The sequence below is a fragment of the Bos taurus genome, chromosome 13 (assembly GCF_002263795.3).
Source record: "Bos taurus isolate L1 Dominette 01449 registration number 42190680 breed Hereford chromosome 13, ARS-UCD2.0, whole genome shotgun sequence".
NCBI classification, from domain to species: Eukaryota; Metazoa; Chordata; class Mammalia; order Artiodactyla; family Bovidae; genus Bos; species Bos taurus.
In genome coordinates this window covers 7,014,358-7,032,982 of record NC_037340.1, presented here as the reverse complement: position 1 = coordinate 7,032,982, position 18,625 = coordinate 7,014,358, and the positions used below count along the sequence as shown (strand labels likewise).

The 18,625-nt window shown below is 42.4% G+C and overlaps 1 protein-coding gene across 11 annotated transcripts in view; it reads left to right on the top strand.

Moving 5' to 3' along the window:
- The window catches only part of TASP1 (taspase 1), a 317,444-nt gene that overhangs the window by 217,851 nt on the left and 80,968 nt on the right, over nt 1-18,625 (top strand). For 5 of the 11 annotated variants that reach the window (XM_025000693.2, XM_025000694.2, XM_025000690.2 and 2 more), the window contains 2 exons: nt 619-763; nt 15,699-15,772. In XM_025000693.2, coding sequence (XP_024856461.1) covers nt 619-763; nt 15,699-15,772 — 219 coding nt within the window. 11 annotated transcript variants of the gene reach the window in all.

Sequence of the window (18,625 nt, the reverse complement as noted above, 5' to 3'; positions counted from 1 at the left end):
ACCAGCATTGGTAGTCTCATGATTATGTAAGTATTATTCACTGCAGATCTCAGGAGTAGAAGATTAGACCCATCAGAAAGGAAGTATCTGCCATAAGCCCCTGCGTGTAAAAGGAGAATGTTTCAAACATCAAGCTCAAGTGGGTTCTTCAATGCTTTACCACGTTAATTGCTCCAGATCAGGCCACAACGTAATTTGCTTCATGTTTGGCCCATGACTTCTCATTTATCACTGTATAAAATTCTCATGAAAATATAACTTCACCAACTCATAGCTCCTTAATGTTTGGTAATATCAAGTAACCAGGAAGGCTGAGAAGTCTTTCTTTCCTATACATCCAAACAAAACAAAACAATTCCCCAAATTAAAAAAAAAAAAAAACACTTAACTGCTGTATGTATCACTTTTTTATATAATTAAATACAATATACATATACTTTTTTGTATAGTATATATACAATATATTTTTTGTATAATATATATACTTTTTAGTATATTTGTATACTAATTTATATAATTTTTTGAATATAGTATAATCAAAATAATCTCAAACTTCAGCTTTTTCCATATTGACTCTCTTTTCTGAAAATCATTAATAGCTTTTCCATTATACCACAGATGCAGTTTCAGTCAAACCCCATTGCCACTTGATGGAGTTTCCAGGAAGCCATTACCCAGCTACCCCTCTTGACAAATACATCAATTACAAGAGCTCCAGGTGCTGCTTCAAGGGTGGGATGGCTCAAGAACAGGCCCTTTCAAGGTTTGGCCTTTGTTACTGATTCAGGAATACAGTTGGAGAATCCCAGCTATAGAGTAACTTTCAAAGTCCTCTTTCATGACTTTGTTATGTGTGCTTTGTCCATAAATTGTTTGAGAGAGAGGGAGTTTAATTCCCTCCCCAGTGACTCTCTCCAATGCATAAGAATATGTCAGAATGACAGTCTGTGACTTCCAAGGCAAGATCAGAAAAGGCGTTGTTTACTCACTCCAGGAAAGACCAGCTACCATGTCACAAGGACACTCAAGCAGCACCACGGAAAGGTCCCTGTGGCAAAAAACTGTGACCACCTTCCAACCGCCAGCAAGACACTGGGGCTTCCCGCCAACAGCCTTGGCCCCAGGGCAGCCTGCAGTTGACAGGATCTGGGCAGGTTTCTGGACTGAAATCTCACGTTGTTGTTGTTGTCCCGTTGCTCAGTCGTGTCCAACACTTTGTGACCCCATGGGTCACAGCAAGCCAGTCTTCCCTGTCCTTCACCGTCTCCTGGAGTTTGCTCAAACTCATGTCTGTTTCGTCAGTGATGATATCCAGCCATCACATCTTCTGTTGTCCCCTATTCTCCTCTTGCCCTCAATCTTTCCCAGCATCAGGGTCTTTTCATGAAAGATGCTGAAAAAGAACCACCCAGCACAGACACTCCTGAACTCCTAGCCTGCAGAAACTTAGATAATAAAATGTTTGTCGTTTTAAACCACTACATTTTGGGGTAATTTATGCAGTGATAGATAATAAATCAACCTTTGAAACGCTCTCCCTGCCAAATGGTCCTCTGGTTTGTCTAAAGAACTACAGGGATGAATCAGGTGTTCTGTTGCATCCTTAGGCGGCTCAGGCCTCAGGACTTCCAGTTGCATCAGTGGATCCCACTTCTCTGCTTGGATAAAGGTGATCAGTGCCCCCTTACTTTGCATGCCCAAATCCCTCTTTCCCAGACTGTTTCCTAAGCCTCCGCAACCTCTAGGCTCCCCACCTCTATCCATCTCCCACCTCCATCCTGCCTCCAGACCTCTGTCCCTCTGTGACACAGGGAACCTTACCATGGCTCAGAAACACAGAAGCTGACTGTGCTGAAGCAGAGAGGGCAAAAATGAGAACTTGACTGAATTGTGTCTTAGAGAGCCACACCAACTCCAGCATTAGAGAGATGGTGGTCAAAAAAGAACCACAGAAGTATATGTGACTGGTGTACTGCTTGTTTAAGCTTAATGTTGAAATAAGTTTCTGTGTTATATAATAACTTTCTATGTATCCTAAGATAAAGCGAAACCTGTGTCTCTTACTGTTACTCCCATGCTCCTACTTTTAATTCTTCAGTGAGGACGCACACACACTCATACCCACTCCGTCCTCTTTCCCTAGAAGATAGATGGGAAATGGAAAGTAACTTGACAGGGGAAGCCCAGCCTGATCTGGTGCTGGAGCAGCTTTCAGTGTCACCTCCTACTCGCACTCCTTCTCCTCTGCTCGTCTCCACTGACCTGAGTTCTGGCAACTCCAGATTGCTCTGTCTTCTTCCAAGGGTCGTATCTTTCTGCCATTAATTTTCACATGCTGTTATTACCTGTGCTAGGAAACTCCTTCTTTAAGACCCAGCCCAGAGAGGAACCACCTGGAATCCTTTGGAAGCCCTCTCCCCAGGTGATTTGTCCCTTCTCTGTATACTTTTTGCAGTGTGTAATCTCCAACCTTTGTAGCAGTCACTGTGACATTCTAGACACGTACTGGAATGCCTGCCGTTCCCACTAGGCCAGCATTTCTTAATCTTTTTTTCTAAATTCAGTTGAGTGGAATTGAGCACAGGTCTTTGAGCCCCAGTTGTTCATGTGGAGGGTACAGGGCTTGGAAATAGCTTAAAGAAGGATCCATTGCATCTGAGACGCCTTCCAGGGCCCAAGAGTGGGCTCTTGTCTAACTCCTGAAATGAATCGTCTGAGGAGACATGCGCTGACAAAGCAAGAGACTTTACTGGGAAAGGGCGCCCGGGTGGAGAGCAGCAGGGTAAGGGAACCCAGAAGAACTGCTTTTGCCATGTGGCTTGCAGTCTCAGGTTTTATGACAATTGAGTTAGTTTCCAGGTTGTCTTTGGCCAGTCGCTCTGACTCAGGGTTCTTCCTGGTGGCAGGTGCATTGCTCAGCTAAGATAGATTCCAGCAAGGAGGGTTCTGGGAGATTGGCAGGACAAATGGACTGGGTCTCCTCTCTCCTCCTCACCTTTCCTGAATTCTTCCGGTTGGTGGTCGCTTGTTAGTTTCATGTTCCTTACCAGTAAGATAAATCCTGCTTGTGGCGACTATCTTGCCTGGCCAGGATAGGAAGTTTAGGTCCGTGTTTCCCCTAACATGAGCATCACACCACCAGACTGTGAGTCATTTGAGGGCAAGTTCAGTTCAGTTCAATTCAGTTGCTCAGTCATGTCCGACTCTTTGCGACCCCATGAATTGCAGCATGCCAGGCCTCCCTGTCCATCACCAACTCCTGGAGTTCACCCACACTCATGTCCATCGAGTCAGTGATGCCATCCAGCCATCTCATCCTCTGTCGTCCCCTTCTCCTCCTGCCCCCAATCCCTCCCAGCATCAGGGTCTTTTCCAATGAGTCAACTCTTCACATGAGGTGGCCAAAGTATTGGGATTTCAGCTTTAGCATCATTCCTTCCAAAGAACACCCAGGACTGATCTCCTTCAGAATGGACTGGTTGGATCTCCTTGCAGTCAAAGGGACTCTCAAGAGTCTTCTCCAACATCACAGTTCAAAAGCATCGATTCTTCAGCGCTCAGCTGTCTTCACAGTCCAACTCTCACATCCATACATGATCACTGGAAAAAACATAGCCTTGACTAGACGGACCTTTGTTGGAAGAGTAATGTCTCTGCTTCTTAATATGCTATCCAGGTTGGTTATAACTTTCCTTCCAAGGAGTAAGCGTCTTTTAATTTCATGGCTGCAGTCACCATCTGCAGGGACTTGGAGGCCAAAAAAATAAAGTCTGACACTGTTTCCACTGTTTCCCCATCTATTTGCCGTGAAGTGATGGGACCAGATGCCATGATTTTCATTTTCTGAGTGTTGAGATTTAAGCCAACTTTTTCACTCTCCTCTTTCACTTTCATCAAGAGGCTTTTTAGTTCCTCTTCACTTTCTTCCAATAAGGGTGGTGTCATCTGCATATCTGAGGTTATTGATATTTCTCCCAGCAATCTTGATTCCAGCTTGTGCTTCTTCCAGCCCAGCCTTTCTCATGATGTACTCTGTATATACATTAAATAAGCAGGGTGACAATATACAGCCAATATACAGTACTCCTTTTCCTTTTTGGAACCAATCTCGACCAATCCAAGTCGAGTTCTAACTGTTGCTTCCTGACCTGCATATAGGTTTCTCAAGAGGCAGGTCAGGTGGTCTGGTATTCCCATGTTTTTCAGAATTTTCCACAGTTTATTGTGATCCACACAGTCAAAGGCTTTGGAATAGTCAATAAAGCAGAAATAGATGTTTTTATGGAACTCTCTTCCTTTTTCCATGATCCAGCACATGTTGGCAATTTGATCTCTGGTTCCTCTGCCTTTTCTAAAACCAACTTGAACATCTGGAAGTTTCACGGTTCATGTATTGCTGAAGCCTGGCTTGGAGAATTTTGAGCATTACTTTACTGGTGTGTGAGATGAGTGCAATTATGCGGTAGTTTGAGCATTCTTTGGCATTGCCTTTCTTTGGGATTGGAACGAAAACTGACCTTTTCCAGTCCTGTGTCCACTGCTGAGTTTTCCAAATTTGCTGGCATATTGAGTGCAGCACTTTCACAGCATCATCTTTCAGGATTTGAAATAGCTCAACTGGAATTCCATCACCTCCACTAGCTTTGTTCATAGTGATGCTTTCTAAGGCCCACTGGACTTCACATTTCAGGATGTCTGGCTCTAGGTGGGTGATTACACCATTGTGATTATCTGGGTCATGAAGATCTTTTTTGTACAGTTCTTCTGTGTATTCTTGCCACCACTTCTTAATATCTTCTGCTTCTGTCAGGTCCATACCATTTCTGTCCTTTATCGAGCCCATCTTTGCATGAAATGTTTCCTTAGTATCTATAATTTTCTTGAAGAGATCTCTAGTCTTTCCCATTCTGTTGTTTTCCTCTATTTCTTTGCATTGATTACTGAGGAAGGCTTTCTTATCTCTCCTTGCTATTCTTTGGAATTCTGCATTCAGACGCTTATATCTTTCCTTTTCTCCTTTGCTTTTTGCTTCTCTTCTTTTCATAGCTATTTGTAAGGCCTCCCCAGACAGCCATTTTACTTTTTTACATTTCTTTTCTGTGGGGATGATCTTGATCCCTGTCTCCTGTACAATGTCACAAGGACTGTGTCAAATCCACCTTTGTCCCCACCCTACATTGTAGGCTCCAAGTAACTATTGGAGGAATAAATTAAGTGCCACATGGAATTTCTTTACTGATTCTATAGCAGAAATTTTTAAAGAAATTGACCACTCTTCCAGAAAAATGAAATGTCACATAAAATATCCTCCCATGCTCTTAAAAAACAAACAAGATGGGTCGGAAATGTTGGATAATGACGAGTGTCCAGGAACAAGGATATTTGGAGACGGTTTAAACGGATCCCAGAAGACAGCCTTTGCAAACATCCTTGTAAAAGGACAATTTGGACATGAATGTGTTTGCAACATCCATCCCACCACCTCCCACCCCGCAGATCAGGAGATGCTGGCAAAGCCCAGCCTACAAATCACTGCTTTAACACAAAGCAAATGCTTGTCCCTGGAATGAAACAGCTGAGAATAATTAATTTTCTCTCTGCTTTTAGAGGGAAAAAACCAATATATTTTTACCTGCTAATGTACAATTCCATGTGTTTTCCAGGCCTCTACAGAAGTACTTTATTGAGGCTGCTGTGTATAGTATAATATGGTTTATAATTGTGTAAACAAAGGCACATCAAGCTTTCCAGTGGAAAATACTAATTCTTTTCCATTTTAAGCTTGAGTCAGTACAAGTAATTAGAATATATGCAAATATATAGCGTGAACAACCAATCACACTGTTTGGGTGCATTTTTTCCCTTGTAGCCTATCCTGTCCATGCTGATGGGAACCTGGCAGATCCTGTGGAGTTCAGGGGTCTTACCTTAGAGTGGTTAATAGGAAGCAATAGTGTGAAGAGCAGCGTGAAGCAAACTCCTTATATTTGAGGAAAACCTTAAGCAATTCAGGATAGTAGGCACAAGGGCTGCTGCTAAGTCGCCTCAGTCGTGTCCGACTCTGTGCGACCCCATAGACGACAGCCTATCAGGCTCCACTGTCCCTGGGATTCTCCAGGCGAGAGCACTGGAGTGGGTTGCCATTTCCTTCTCCAATGCATGAAAGTGAAAAGTGAAAGTGAAGTCTCTCAGTCGTGTCCGACTCTTCGCGTCCCCATGGACTGCAGCCTACCAGGCTCCTCTGTCCATGGGATTTTCCAGGCAAGAGTACTGGAGTGGGGTGCCATTGGCACAGGGGCTAGTAGGGGTGAAAAGGCTGCCTGTTCAGCCAGCAGTCTTTCCACCAAGCCTGTCTGTTGGAGTTCCTCTTCCTAAATAGATGGAAGGCCCACAGTTCAGGGTAAGGCTGGTTGTCTGATGAGCACGTGTGATAATTGTTCCTTTCCCATCAAGTCACCTTCACCTCACCCAGAGAGTAATAACTTCAGGTTCTCTGCTGTCCCGGAGTATGTTCATGGTGCTGATCATTAAATTTTGTACGTATTATTTCTGCTTGACCAGCTACTTTCCCCCCTTGTTTTTCATCTTTATTGTGAAATGTTTTATGTATTTTTAAAAGAAGAATGTAATAACTTTGTAAGTTATAAAGATTATAATAAAATGAACACCTGTGGACCCACCGCCCAGCCTAAGAAACTGCCCATTTACCCTTATCTTTGAAGCCCCCACATGGGCCTGTCTGAACTTTATATAAATGGTGCAGCAGGTGTTTTCTCCTCTGAGAATTTCTGAAGTTTCTTACCTGATTACTTGAAAGGGTAATGAGTTGCTTTATCACTTTAGACTTTGCTCTCTGAAATCAACTGTTCTTCAGCTCCCAATTGGAACTGAAACGTGGCATTCTCTCCCACTTCTTTCCAAAACAGGCCATGTTCTTTATTGAGTACTCTTCTTGTCACTGTTACGAAAACTTGCCATGACTTAAAAAATGTTAGATTGATGCTTCCTGGAACATTAAAAAGATAAAAGGTCATTTTACTGTAAATTAAAATTCCAACTGCCTTTTGCTTTTACTGGCATTAAAATTTTGGTGAGCACATATGAACACATGTACTTCAAAGGACCTTCGTTCTTGGGGCCCGGCAGAGTCACTTGTTTCCATTTCATGGCACATGCCACCACGAGCACTTGTGACCAGGCAGTCTGCTGGGCTCACACGATCATAAAAACAACCCTCAAAAAGAAGGCAAATTAGTCATTAGACCGGTAGTGGGGAAAGAAGTACTTACGGCTGGTTATCTGATGTTAATACCTTGTCTTAAAAATGTAACTAAAACTTTGTTCTGTAAGCAAGTCCAGTATCATGGTTGGAAACTTATTTCTTTTGCACCTCTGCAATGTTTTGGGATTATTTCATCTTCACTGTAGTCATAAGAGATAGACTGGCATTTTGGTTCTTATTTAAGGATCAGATGGAAAGGAGCAAATTAAATAACTTATTCCTAGATGCAAAGTGAATAAAGCAGACATGATATTTAAAAACTTTTCAGCAACTCAGTTGTGTTAACCTATGGAGGTAGTGCTCCACAGTTTGTATTTTTCAGATCTGGTTTTCATTTTTAAAGGCCAGATATGTTGACCATCAATAGCTATCATTTGCTTTATCACGTAACTTTTCTACTGTTAAATATTTCTAATTTACTTAAAAAAAATTGGAAATAGACTTATTTTCATCTGTCATTTTCTCCTCCATCATGAGTAGTGTGCTTCTAGCTATAATCTAAACATATAGTGTCTTTCCTTTTGACCACAAAATTTTCCATCTGAAATAAAGAATACAAAGACTTAAAATTTTAGTGACTATATAATTCTTATTACTTTGGTTCTCCTAAAACTCACAGAAAAACATTTTGAAAGATTTTTATAGTCAGTTTTTATCCGCTCACAGGGTAATAGAGATCACCTTTAGCATGAAATAAAGCCTAAAAAAATATTTGTTGAATGAATGAAATCATGTTTCAGTATATCTTGTTTCACCAAATGCTTTCCTTTTCAGCAGAGAACTTCCAAGTTCCAGCCTTTGGCCCCTTATTTCTGGTAGTTTCTAATACAATAAAATGATAAAACAGAAAGAGAATTGAATAATATCCTTCAGGGCTTGTTTTACTCTTTGACCCACATCCTTCTCTTCCTCTTTCAGTCAACATCTTTCTTTAGTCTTGAACAAATGGAGTGAGCCTTGAAAAGAGGGAGGAATTATTTTCTTGGCTTGGCGTAGAGGGAGTTCTATAGAACTCCAGCCCCGTAGTTCCCAAGACAGTTGAGTGGTGAAAGGTTTTCAAGGAAGCAAGCCAACTCAAGGCTACTTCATGGTAATCATGGGACATGCATTTTATGAATCTTAAGGATTCCGTGTCAGGACAGGAAAGCATCCTTGAATGAACTCCCTACTGGGTTATAAAGAACCTCAATACCTGGGGGGAAATCTATAGAGATAAGATGAGATTATTCTATTTACAGTTCCTCTTCCTTCCCATTTTAAAAAATGAGTTTATCTTTATTCAATGAGGAGTAACTTAAACACTGTGCAAAATGTCCTAGGGTGAGTCATTTGACCTAAGGCTAAGGAGCGGCAGCTGACTTGGCAACTGCCCAGCCCAAGACGGTTCTGATTTTAGAGTTCTGTTTCCTCTGCAAGAAAGTCTGGGATATGCAGCCAGGCAGAGAGGTTTTAAATGGGTGTGGGAGCCAGTGCAGCTGGGGGTTGTTAACAACAATTGGAGAACAACTTAAAAAAAAAAAAAGTAGCTGAGGGCTTCTTTCTGGTCAGAAAAGAATCTGTTTGAATAGAAAAAACTTGCTCGCAACCCTGGTAAGGAAACTTTGTTTTACTTAAACAGGATGCCATGTGAATCATTTTGAAAGAGAAAGAGGTATCCTAGGGGGAGCATCATTTAAGGGGTGGTTTCTATTCCTTGTATTAACCAGGGAAGGTGCTGACTTAACTGTCACTAAAAGGCAGGTCTGCACCGGGGCTGAAGGCTGTCTCAGGCAGTGGAGGGCCCTAAGCTCTAGGCCAGCTGCTCTTGGACATTATACCGCAGGTGAATTCATCTGTTCCAATACATTCAGAACAACTTTTCAGACAGTCTGGCCTCTGAGATTATGTACAAATCCATTCCAGCTGTCCCCAGAAGGCCATTAGCTTGTCTTCCTCAAGGAGCACATGAACGGAACGTCCGCGCCTCATCCATTCCCCAGCACTGGAACAGGATCCGCAGTGTTGACCTTTTTTCACGTCGTGCTGTTTTGCTGGAATGTGTTTACAGTCATTTGGTGGAGAAGAATCCTACTGAATCCCTGTGTCCATCTTTCATAGCTTAAACCCATTCAGAAAGGTAGCTTGGCTTTAGGTGTTCTTAGCGTTTTCTGATGAAGGTCTTTTCATCACCTAGGCATTTCCAGTAGTTTTTGGATGTGAAGAGCTGACTCACTGGATAGGACCCTGATGCTGGGAAAGATTGGGGGCAGGAGGAGAAGGGGGCGATAGAGGACGAGATGGTTGGATGACGTCACTGACTCAATGGACATGAGTTTGAGCAAACTCTGGGAAATACTGAAGGACAGGGAATCCTGGCATGCTGAAGTTCATGGAGTTGCAAAGAGTCAGATGTGGCTGAGTGACTGAACAACACCATCCCTTGGGCTTTGGCCTTCTTAAACACAAAAGCTTTTTTCAAATCAGTAGTTGAGGTGTGAAACTGTCACGCTAGTGTATGTTCCTCGGTTCTTTGTCTTGTCACAACAAAGATTTGGAGCAACGGACATTAAAGCCCTCGGCACATCACAGCTCTCAGGTCTTGGACAAACCATGTTATAGCTCTTAGGCAAATCAGTGTTACAGCTCTATTTTATTTAGGAGATAGCAGGAGAGAGAGAGGGAGAGAGAGCGCGCACACACGCAGGAAAGCGCTTTGGCTCCTCCTTTTATATGTTTTTTTCCTCCACCTGGGCCTGCCCTATGTAAATTGGGCTTAGCTAGGAGTGCTGTTTGTTCTACCTGAAGTCTTCACTCTGGTCCTTGGACCTTCCTTTGACCTCCCTTTGTTCTATTTTCACGGGCTTTTCCCTTCCTTGCCTTTATCCACTGCCATTTTGGACTCCTTTTCCCTAGTCTACCTGCGTAATAAAACCACAGGAGCATGATCCTTACCAAGAGGCCAGAGGTTTCTTTAAACGGAAATCAGCTTGAGCTTGACCAAAAACGCTGTTTCAGACAACACATTCTCAGGCTCAGACGTGCCACTACAGGCCGCTCATCAACCCTGCATGTTCCTGGAGTTTGTGGTCCCCTACATGTAATAATTACACATGGAAAACTCCTGGTACTTGGATAAAGCATCTGCCCAATTAATTGTATTATTATTATTAGAATAATTTTTAATGCTATTACCATAAAATGCAATTTTTTAGTGTAGAAGACGTTTTAGTCCCTAAAATCCAGAAATACGTTATAGACTTCTTGGTGTCACCAGTGGTAAGAAATACAGCTCCTTTACTGAGTAGGACTTACATCTTTGCTTTTCTTCGATGTAATTGAGTTTGTTACAATACTGCTTCGGTCTTAGGTTTTGGTCTTCTGGCTGCAAGGCAAGTGGGATCTCATTTCCCTGACCAGGGGTCGAACCTGCACCCTCCGCACTGGAAGGCAGGGTGGCAGCTGCTGGACATGTGGTGAAAAGTAGGTTGCCCCCCTCTGCTTCCTGAATCACCAGTTGCCTCTCTCATGATAACCACTGTTGCTGGTTCCTCTGATGTTCTTCCAGAGAGATCCCATGTGTTTACAAACATGAGTCATCCATGGTGCCCTTTTATTTTCTTTCACAGAAATGAGCAGTATCATTTTTTTTCCATCTTTCTTCACCTTGTCTTTTGTTTTAGATAAACTGTATATTTTGTAGATTAGTGTTTTTTCCCCAAACTGTAGCATGTCACATTAATGAGGTCTAATTTAGTGAGTCAAGAGCAGAATCTTTTCACTGTAGCACACAGAATATAAGGAGCCCACAGAATATAAAGAGCCCATGTATTCAGTGACAATGTAGGGGGCTTTTTTGTTTTGCTTTGGTTTTACTGTGGTTCCTGGCAAAACGTTTGAAAAAACACTTAGTGTGGATGGTTCCATATCATCCCCATAGACCTTTCTCTTTTTTAATTACTGCATAGTTTTCCACTGAATAGGGTACCATAGTTGTTCATATATGCTCCCACCAAAAGGCAGCCGTGCTGTTAATATTTCCAGTTTCTTCCTAATTAAAATTACTTCAGTGAATATCTGTGTAAAGATGTTATTTTATACATACAAAGGCATATCTGTACACTCTACCTAAAAGTAGAATTGCTAGCTCGAACTGTATGTCATTTTGATAAAAGGAATCTATCCTCATTATTTTCAGATTTGTGAAAATTTGTGACTCTTCTTGCTTGATGAAATTTACTTGTAATTGAAAGACCAGTACTCCAGCACTTTCCCAGTCATTTGTGGGCATGAGCAGGGTGGGGGAAAATTTGAGCTGGAAAAGTAGCAGAACTCATGGAGTCAGAAGATGACAACTGGTAAAAAGAGCATGAGGGACAGCATTACTGTGAAGCTGAAAGCCAAAGAAATTTGTGGGCAGGTCATCCAGGGTCAAGAAAGTATTGAGTTCTTCTTGGCTAGTGTATTATTATAAAGAAACATCAGACAAGTTAATTATGTATAAGAAGTATATGTTACAGGGGCTTCACTCGTAGCTCAGTTGGGAAAGAACATGCCTGCAGTGCAGGAGAGCCGGGTTTGATTCCTGGGTCCGGAGGATCCCCTGGAGGAGGGCATGGCAACCCACTCCAGGATTCTTGCTTGGAGAATCCCATGGACAGAGTAGCCTGGCTGGCTACAGTCCATGGGGTCCCAAGAGTCAGACATGACTTAGTGACTAAACCACCATATGTTATATAAGGTGTCTCTAAACAGAAAATACACACCAAATAAGGTTACTTCTTGAAAATTTTGTGAACAGAGGCTTGCAGGACCTTAACCTTGTATTTCCCTTGGGAGCAATGGCTCAGTGTTTGCTGATTCAGTGTTCATGGCAAACTTGCAGACCATAACTACCACAGATTACAGCAATGTATTTTCAAATGGTCATATTCCCACCAGTATTTTATGAGACTGTTACCTCCCTTCTCTGAGCCCCAGTTCCCTATCCAGGCTTTGCTGAGTTCCGCCATAAAAAGCAATGCTTGGCAGATGAAAAATTATCACTGTGAGTTCCTCTCCTGCCTCCCTGAAGTCCTCCAACAAGAAATAATTTGTTAAATTACTATTAATAGTGTATTAAATTATTGAGTTGAGATATACACTAAAATAAGATTTCTTTTTAAAAGCATTTTATGATTTAAATAGTAGACAATTCCTGCTGAGTGTATCAAGCTATCCTGAATTAGTAATTAATTTGAATTGTTGTTATTAAAGAGTGTGTCAGGGACTTCACTGGCAGTCCAGTGGTTAAGACTCCATGCTCCTACTGCATGGGGCACAGATTCCCTCCCTGGTCGGGTAACTAAGATCCCATATGCCACGAGGTTGGGCAAAAAAAAAAAGTGTCAATAAATGCACCTCCTTTTTTTGTTTATTTGTGAAAAGAGTGAAGGAAGACTGAATTTCTAGACATTGAGTTACTTTAAGAACTCCTAAACTCTATATCTGGAGAAGGCAATGGCACCCCACTCCAGTACCCTTGCCTGGAAAATCCCATGGATGGAGGAGCCTGGTGGGCTGCAGTCCATGGAGTCACTAAGAGTCGGGCACTACTGAGCGACTTCACTTTCACTTTTCACATTCATGCATTGGAGAAGGAAATGGCAACCCACTCCAGTGTTCTTGCCTGGAGAATCCCAGGGACGGGGGAGCCTGGTGGGCTGCCGTCTATGGGGTCGCACAGAGTCGGACACGACTGAAGTGATTTAGCAGCAAACTCTATATCTAGACGCTTTATTGATAACTGTTCAATAGAAAAATATTTAATGTGGTCAATCATTATACCCAGTTTATCCTGCTTTGTGAGTCTCATTTTTTGTGTGTGTTACATTTCCTTAAAGCAGGCTATATTTTCAGAGAGAATAATGTAGTTTGAAATCATCAAAATTGTGCCTTAAAAAATAATACACAGTGTTTTTATCCTTTACTTTCATGATTAAATTGACTATATTTCCATGCATTTTTTTCTTGGCTAATTCATGAACAGTTACCACCTTAACGTTTGGGGAATAAAGAGAGGTCACAGTGTTGGAAATACCTGAATTTTGTATTTAAATATAATTGCATTGGCACCACACTAGGGAAGTTTGGTAAGACTTGAATGCCTTTGCTCTATTAGGCAATTTAGAATATCCCAGACCTTGCTCTGGACGTCAGGCTTTTTGAAGTTCAAAGCAGATGTGTGAGGAAGAGAAAGCATCTGGTGGAGAGAGCTTGCTTCACTGCCTGACGCTGTTTTCTTGCACTGGTAGGCAGAGCGCTACAGAACAGGTCGGCCGTTTTCGAGCTATTAATGATGAGAGAGTGAGCTGCTATGTGAGGCGCACAGAGCTGCCTCTCAGGCCTCTGCCTTCCCCACGTGTCTGGCAAGGCCTTCAGAGTCAGGACAGCGGAGCCCACAGTTGTGTCTCAGCCCACACAGTCTTCAGGCCTAATTAGCTCAGAGAGAGAGATGGATGGCTCAGGACCCGGAGGCTTGGTGTTGAGCGAGGCAGTTTTATTACCCGGGACTTGTGAAATTTTTGTAAAAGTGCATCAAAGCTTTAAAAATGCCTTTAAAACAGCATAGAGTTTTGCAAGTAACTGCCTGAAGGTGACAGAATTTCATGTGTATCTCAGGATTTTTCTTTCTGTAACTGTTAGATATAATTTCAAATTTATGCAGACGTTTTGAGAATAGAACAGGGGTCACCTGTGATTACGTGCATTTGCTCTTTGTTTTCATTTCCCCCGTTTGTTTTTCCATTTTTAATTCTTCCTTCCATCCTTCTTCCCTTTACACACACATTTAAACGTGTACTCTTTTTTTCTGAATGACTTGAGAGCAAGGTGAAGAGTCTTTACTCTTAATACTTCAGTGCATATTTCTTAAGAACAAGCTTCTTCTAAGTAATCATAGTATAGTTAGCAAAATCACAGAGTTTAATGTTGATACCACACTATTCTCTAATCCATAGTCCGTTTTCAAAGTCCATTACTTATCTCGGGAATGTCCCTTCAAACACCCCCACCCCTATCCAGGCTCCATCCCAGAAGGACACATTGCCTCTAGTTGTCATATCGTCTTTGTCTTCTTTCTTTCTTTACTTTTGGACATGCTGCGCAGCTCGTGGGATCTTTGTTCCCTGACCAGGATTGAACCCGGGCCCTTAGCAGTGAAAGCACAGAATCTTAACCCCTGGGCTACCAGGAAATTCCCTGGGATGCATTCGTCGCCTTTAAATGGGAACAGTTTCTCAACTTTCTTTATATTTTTTGACTTTGACATCTTTTGAAGAGTTCAAGTCAGTTGTTTATTAGTGTTCCTATATCAGATTTGTGTGGCGTTTCCTCCTGCCATTCTGAATCTGTGCTTCTGGCGGGAACACTGCAGAAGTGGCGTGAGTCTCAGGGTGTCTGGTCCGGAGACGCGTTGTGTAGATTTGCCCCAACTCGGTGATATCAGCGTCCATCCCTTGATTAAGTGGGGTCCATCGCATGTCTCCACAGTGAACTTACCCTTTGCCCCTTTGTATTTCATAGGAATTTTCTGGAGAGATTCCATTGAGACTGTGTAAAAAGCATACTCCTTTTCAAATTTTCCTGGTTTTTGAAAGTGTGATGCTTTTCTAACTTTATCATTTCTTCTGTATTTATTCATTGACATTCAGCTTTAAGGAAGTGCCTTCTCTTCTCCCCCATTTTACTTATTCCTATTTGTTTGTATTAGTTAGACAGGCTGAGACCTGGGACCTAGGTCTTGTATGGGCTTGTTGATTTTAATTTTGTTCAGTGATGATAATTCTTTACTGTTATTATTTATTCTGATACTTAGATTGACACAGATATGGCCAGTTGGGGGTCTCTTCAGGCTGATCCGTGGGCCCTTTCCCAAGCTTTCATCATTCTTCGAGGACTTCCTCATCTTCTGGCACAAAAAAATGTTCCAGATTCGTTTAATATTTTCTCTGCCCAGGCCCTGGAATCAACACTTCTCCAAGGAACCCTGGTTCCTTTTCATAGAGAATGACATTTAAAAAACCTTGACCTAGAGAGTGTGTGTGTTTTAAAGGAAACTACGTTATGGAATATTACGTTTACCAAATCATTGTATACTGTGTGCATGAGTGTGTGTGCATGTGTGTGTGTTTAATGTTACAAGTTTCAAACAGAGGAGCATTTATTTTACATGTAATAATCATAAGTTTTGACAAGAAAGAAATACATTTTTCATTTCACAGTAAATAGCATTACACAGTTTTGAGTACTAAATCATCTTGACATTTATGAAGGAGCGAATGGAAAGTCGGGAGCCGAGTGTGTTAAATATAAAGCTATCTTTAACTGTTCTATTAAAAAGCAGAGATTTATTTTCCATCTGTGATCTGAATGTGCCTATTTGTATTCCCTTCCCTGGCAGTGGAATTTCTGTGGAGCCACACGACCGAGAGCATGTGTGTTGGTTACATGTCCGCCCAGGATGGGAAGGCCAAGGTAAGTGGGGAGAGCTGGGTGGGAGAGGGTAGGAGGGGCGGGAGGGGAATGAGCAGAAGGGCTTACAGACAGCGCGGGAACCTCCAACTGGCCAGATGGACACAGGGAATTTTTTTTAGCTTCTCTTGGGTGGTAGCTCTATGATCTTTATGAGAATCTGATAAAGAACAGTCACCAATCCCAAAGAAAAATAGCAGATCTTTTTTTGCTTTTGATGATGGAGCAGAGGAAATTAGGAAAAACCTTTTTTTTTTTTTTTTTTTTCCACCTTGTTCTTCTTTGTTGTGAATAAGAAGAAACTGGGACTGGGGAAGAGAAAGTGGGTAATGGGTTGATGGGGCTGGGTGGTTTTGTGGGGAGGATGGGAAGACCTCAAGGAAGCTGAGGCAGAGTTAGCCCAGCACCTGGACGCACCCTGCCCGTGTGAGGGCAGAGGCAGCCACGCGTGTGCAAGGGCTGCCTGTCTCGTGCTCCGGGTGGTCTGACACGGCATCCTCAGGGCAGGGCCAAAGGTCTGCACCCCGTGTGGCCCGCGCCCCGCCGTCCCCCAGGGGTTACAGCGTGGCAGAGAAGCCCACGCGGCTCCTCTTGAGTTGCCTGGCCTCCCTGCCCTCACAGCGGGTGAGCCTGGGAGTCAGAAGCATCATTTGTGGATTTATATTATACCGGCCTCCTGTTCTTGTTCATAAAATTTTTTAGAAACAGCTGTGGCCTACGATGTTTACTTGGCATTAAAGTACCTCAATTACAAAGCTGCGAAGCTGGGCAGCCTCTTTTCCAAAGGACATGATTTATTTTACACATTTGAAAATGCAAGTAAGGAAACTTCTGATGTAAACTGTTTGATATAGGTGGCATCATTAACAAATTAAGGTGACGCGTAAGAAAGGATAGTTTCTTGCTTCTTTGTCATGGAACACCCGTCCAGGCAGGCCTCTGAATACTGTCCAGCAAGTTGGTAGCATCACAGGGCTTTGTGAGGACAGCGTGTGTTTGTGACAGTATTATAGAGATCACCCCCACCCTTGTCTCAGTTCAGTTCAGTTCAGTCGCTCAGTCGTGTCCGACTCTGCGACCCCATGAATCGCAGCACGCCAGGCCGCCCTGTCCATCACCAACTCCCAGAGTTCACTCAGACTCACGTCCATTGAGTCAGTGATGCCATCCAGCCATCTCATCCTCTGTCGTCCCCTTCTCCTCCTGCCCCCAATCCCTCCCAGCATCAGAGTCTTTTCCAATGAGTCAACTCTTCACATGAGGTGGCCAAAGTATTGGAGCTTCAGCTTCAGCATCAGTCCTTCCAATGAACACCTTTGTCTCACAGCTGCCTAATATAGTATTTGGATTGTACGCATATATTTATTTCATATGAGTATGCAGGAAGATTGTTTTGTTCCATAGTATAAGGAGAATTGAATTATAATGGCTCATTTAAAAAAGATGATGAGTTTAGAGCAACACTAAAATAATTTTCTGTGTTGATGGAAATGTTTTGTGTTTATATTGTGCTGTCCAATAGGATACTCACTACATACAGATTCCCTTGAGCACTTGAATGTGGCTGGTGTGCTTGAGGAACAGAATTTAAAATTTTATGTAAATAGCCATGTGTGGCTAGTGGCTACCATATTGAATAGAATGGTATAAACAATGAGTGGAAATTAGCACAACGATGTAAAGCAGTTCTCTTCCAATTAAAAGTAAAGGAAAGAATAACGAGTGGAAAAGTGACTTTAAATATTTTCAAACATTCAAAAAGAAAATATTCTTTTCTTCCCAATGGCAAAAAACAGTTGTTATTATTATTATTTTATAATAAGCCTGGTAAGCCACAAAAATCCTTAACTGGCTTGCGGCCAGTTAAGCTTCTCCCGCCCCTGACATGTAGAATCTGAGCTAAGATCGCTTCTTAACAACATCAACAAAAAGACCTGGAAGAGGTGCACCTCAGTACTGAAGCCTGTCTGCTGGGGACGGTCATGTCCTTAAGCCTGTATGTGGAGTGTTATCCCTGTTATCCTGTTATAAGGTCCCTGTTGTCCCTGCTGGTGGCCCCCTGAAGACACCTTGCTATTTAACATGAAACATGGGAGGAAAGAGCACGACTCGAGGCTGCTTGGCTTCCAGTTGCATCGCGTGACATCTGGTGGGCGTGGTTTGCATAATGGTGGTAAATCCTGCAGCTGGTGGCGTCGGTGGGCCACAGACAGGGCCGCTGCTTTCGCCTCACTCGTCAGTCGCGTGTTTGAGCCTCCTTGCCGGGAGTTCAGGCTTCTCCCTTTCTTCCTCCCGTGGCTACAGATGCTTCCCCGCAACCCCTGAGCAAAAAACAAACAAAAAAACCCCGAAGTGCTAAAGCTTTGGTTGTTGAATTCTATTGATGAAAAAAAAAAGAAAGAAAGAAACCAACAAAACCAAAAACTATCTCTTCTGTCATAAAGCCTGGAATTTTACTGTATTGCAAGTATGGCAAAATTATAGATGAGAGATTGAGCTCAAAAGAGAAAAGAGGGGCTACAGCAAAGTTTGTATTCTTTTTAAGAGAGAAAGCCTTTGGCCTACTGGCCCTGGTTTCCTTACTTCTATGAAAGAATTATTGAATTAGTGGCATATACCCACTCAGCATGATGACAGTTTGTGAAACATGCTCTCATGTATGTTGCAAACTGTGGTGGCAAAATGAGAAAGGAGGCATCTTTAAAAACTAAAACAATAGCCATAGTATTTTTTTAAATTTAAAAGCAACTTCTGGAAAAAAAAATATATTTTTAATTTACTCTGCCTTCCAAAAATTACCTCCTTTCTGCTTGTTACCAAACTCAGAAACTAAAATCACTTTGCCATTCAAACATT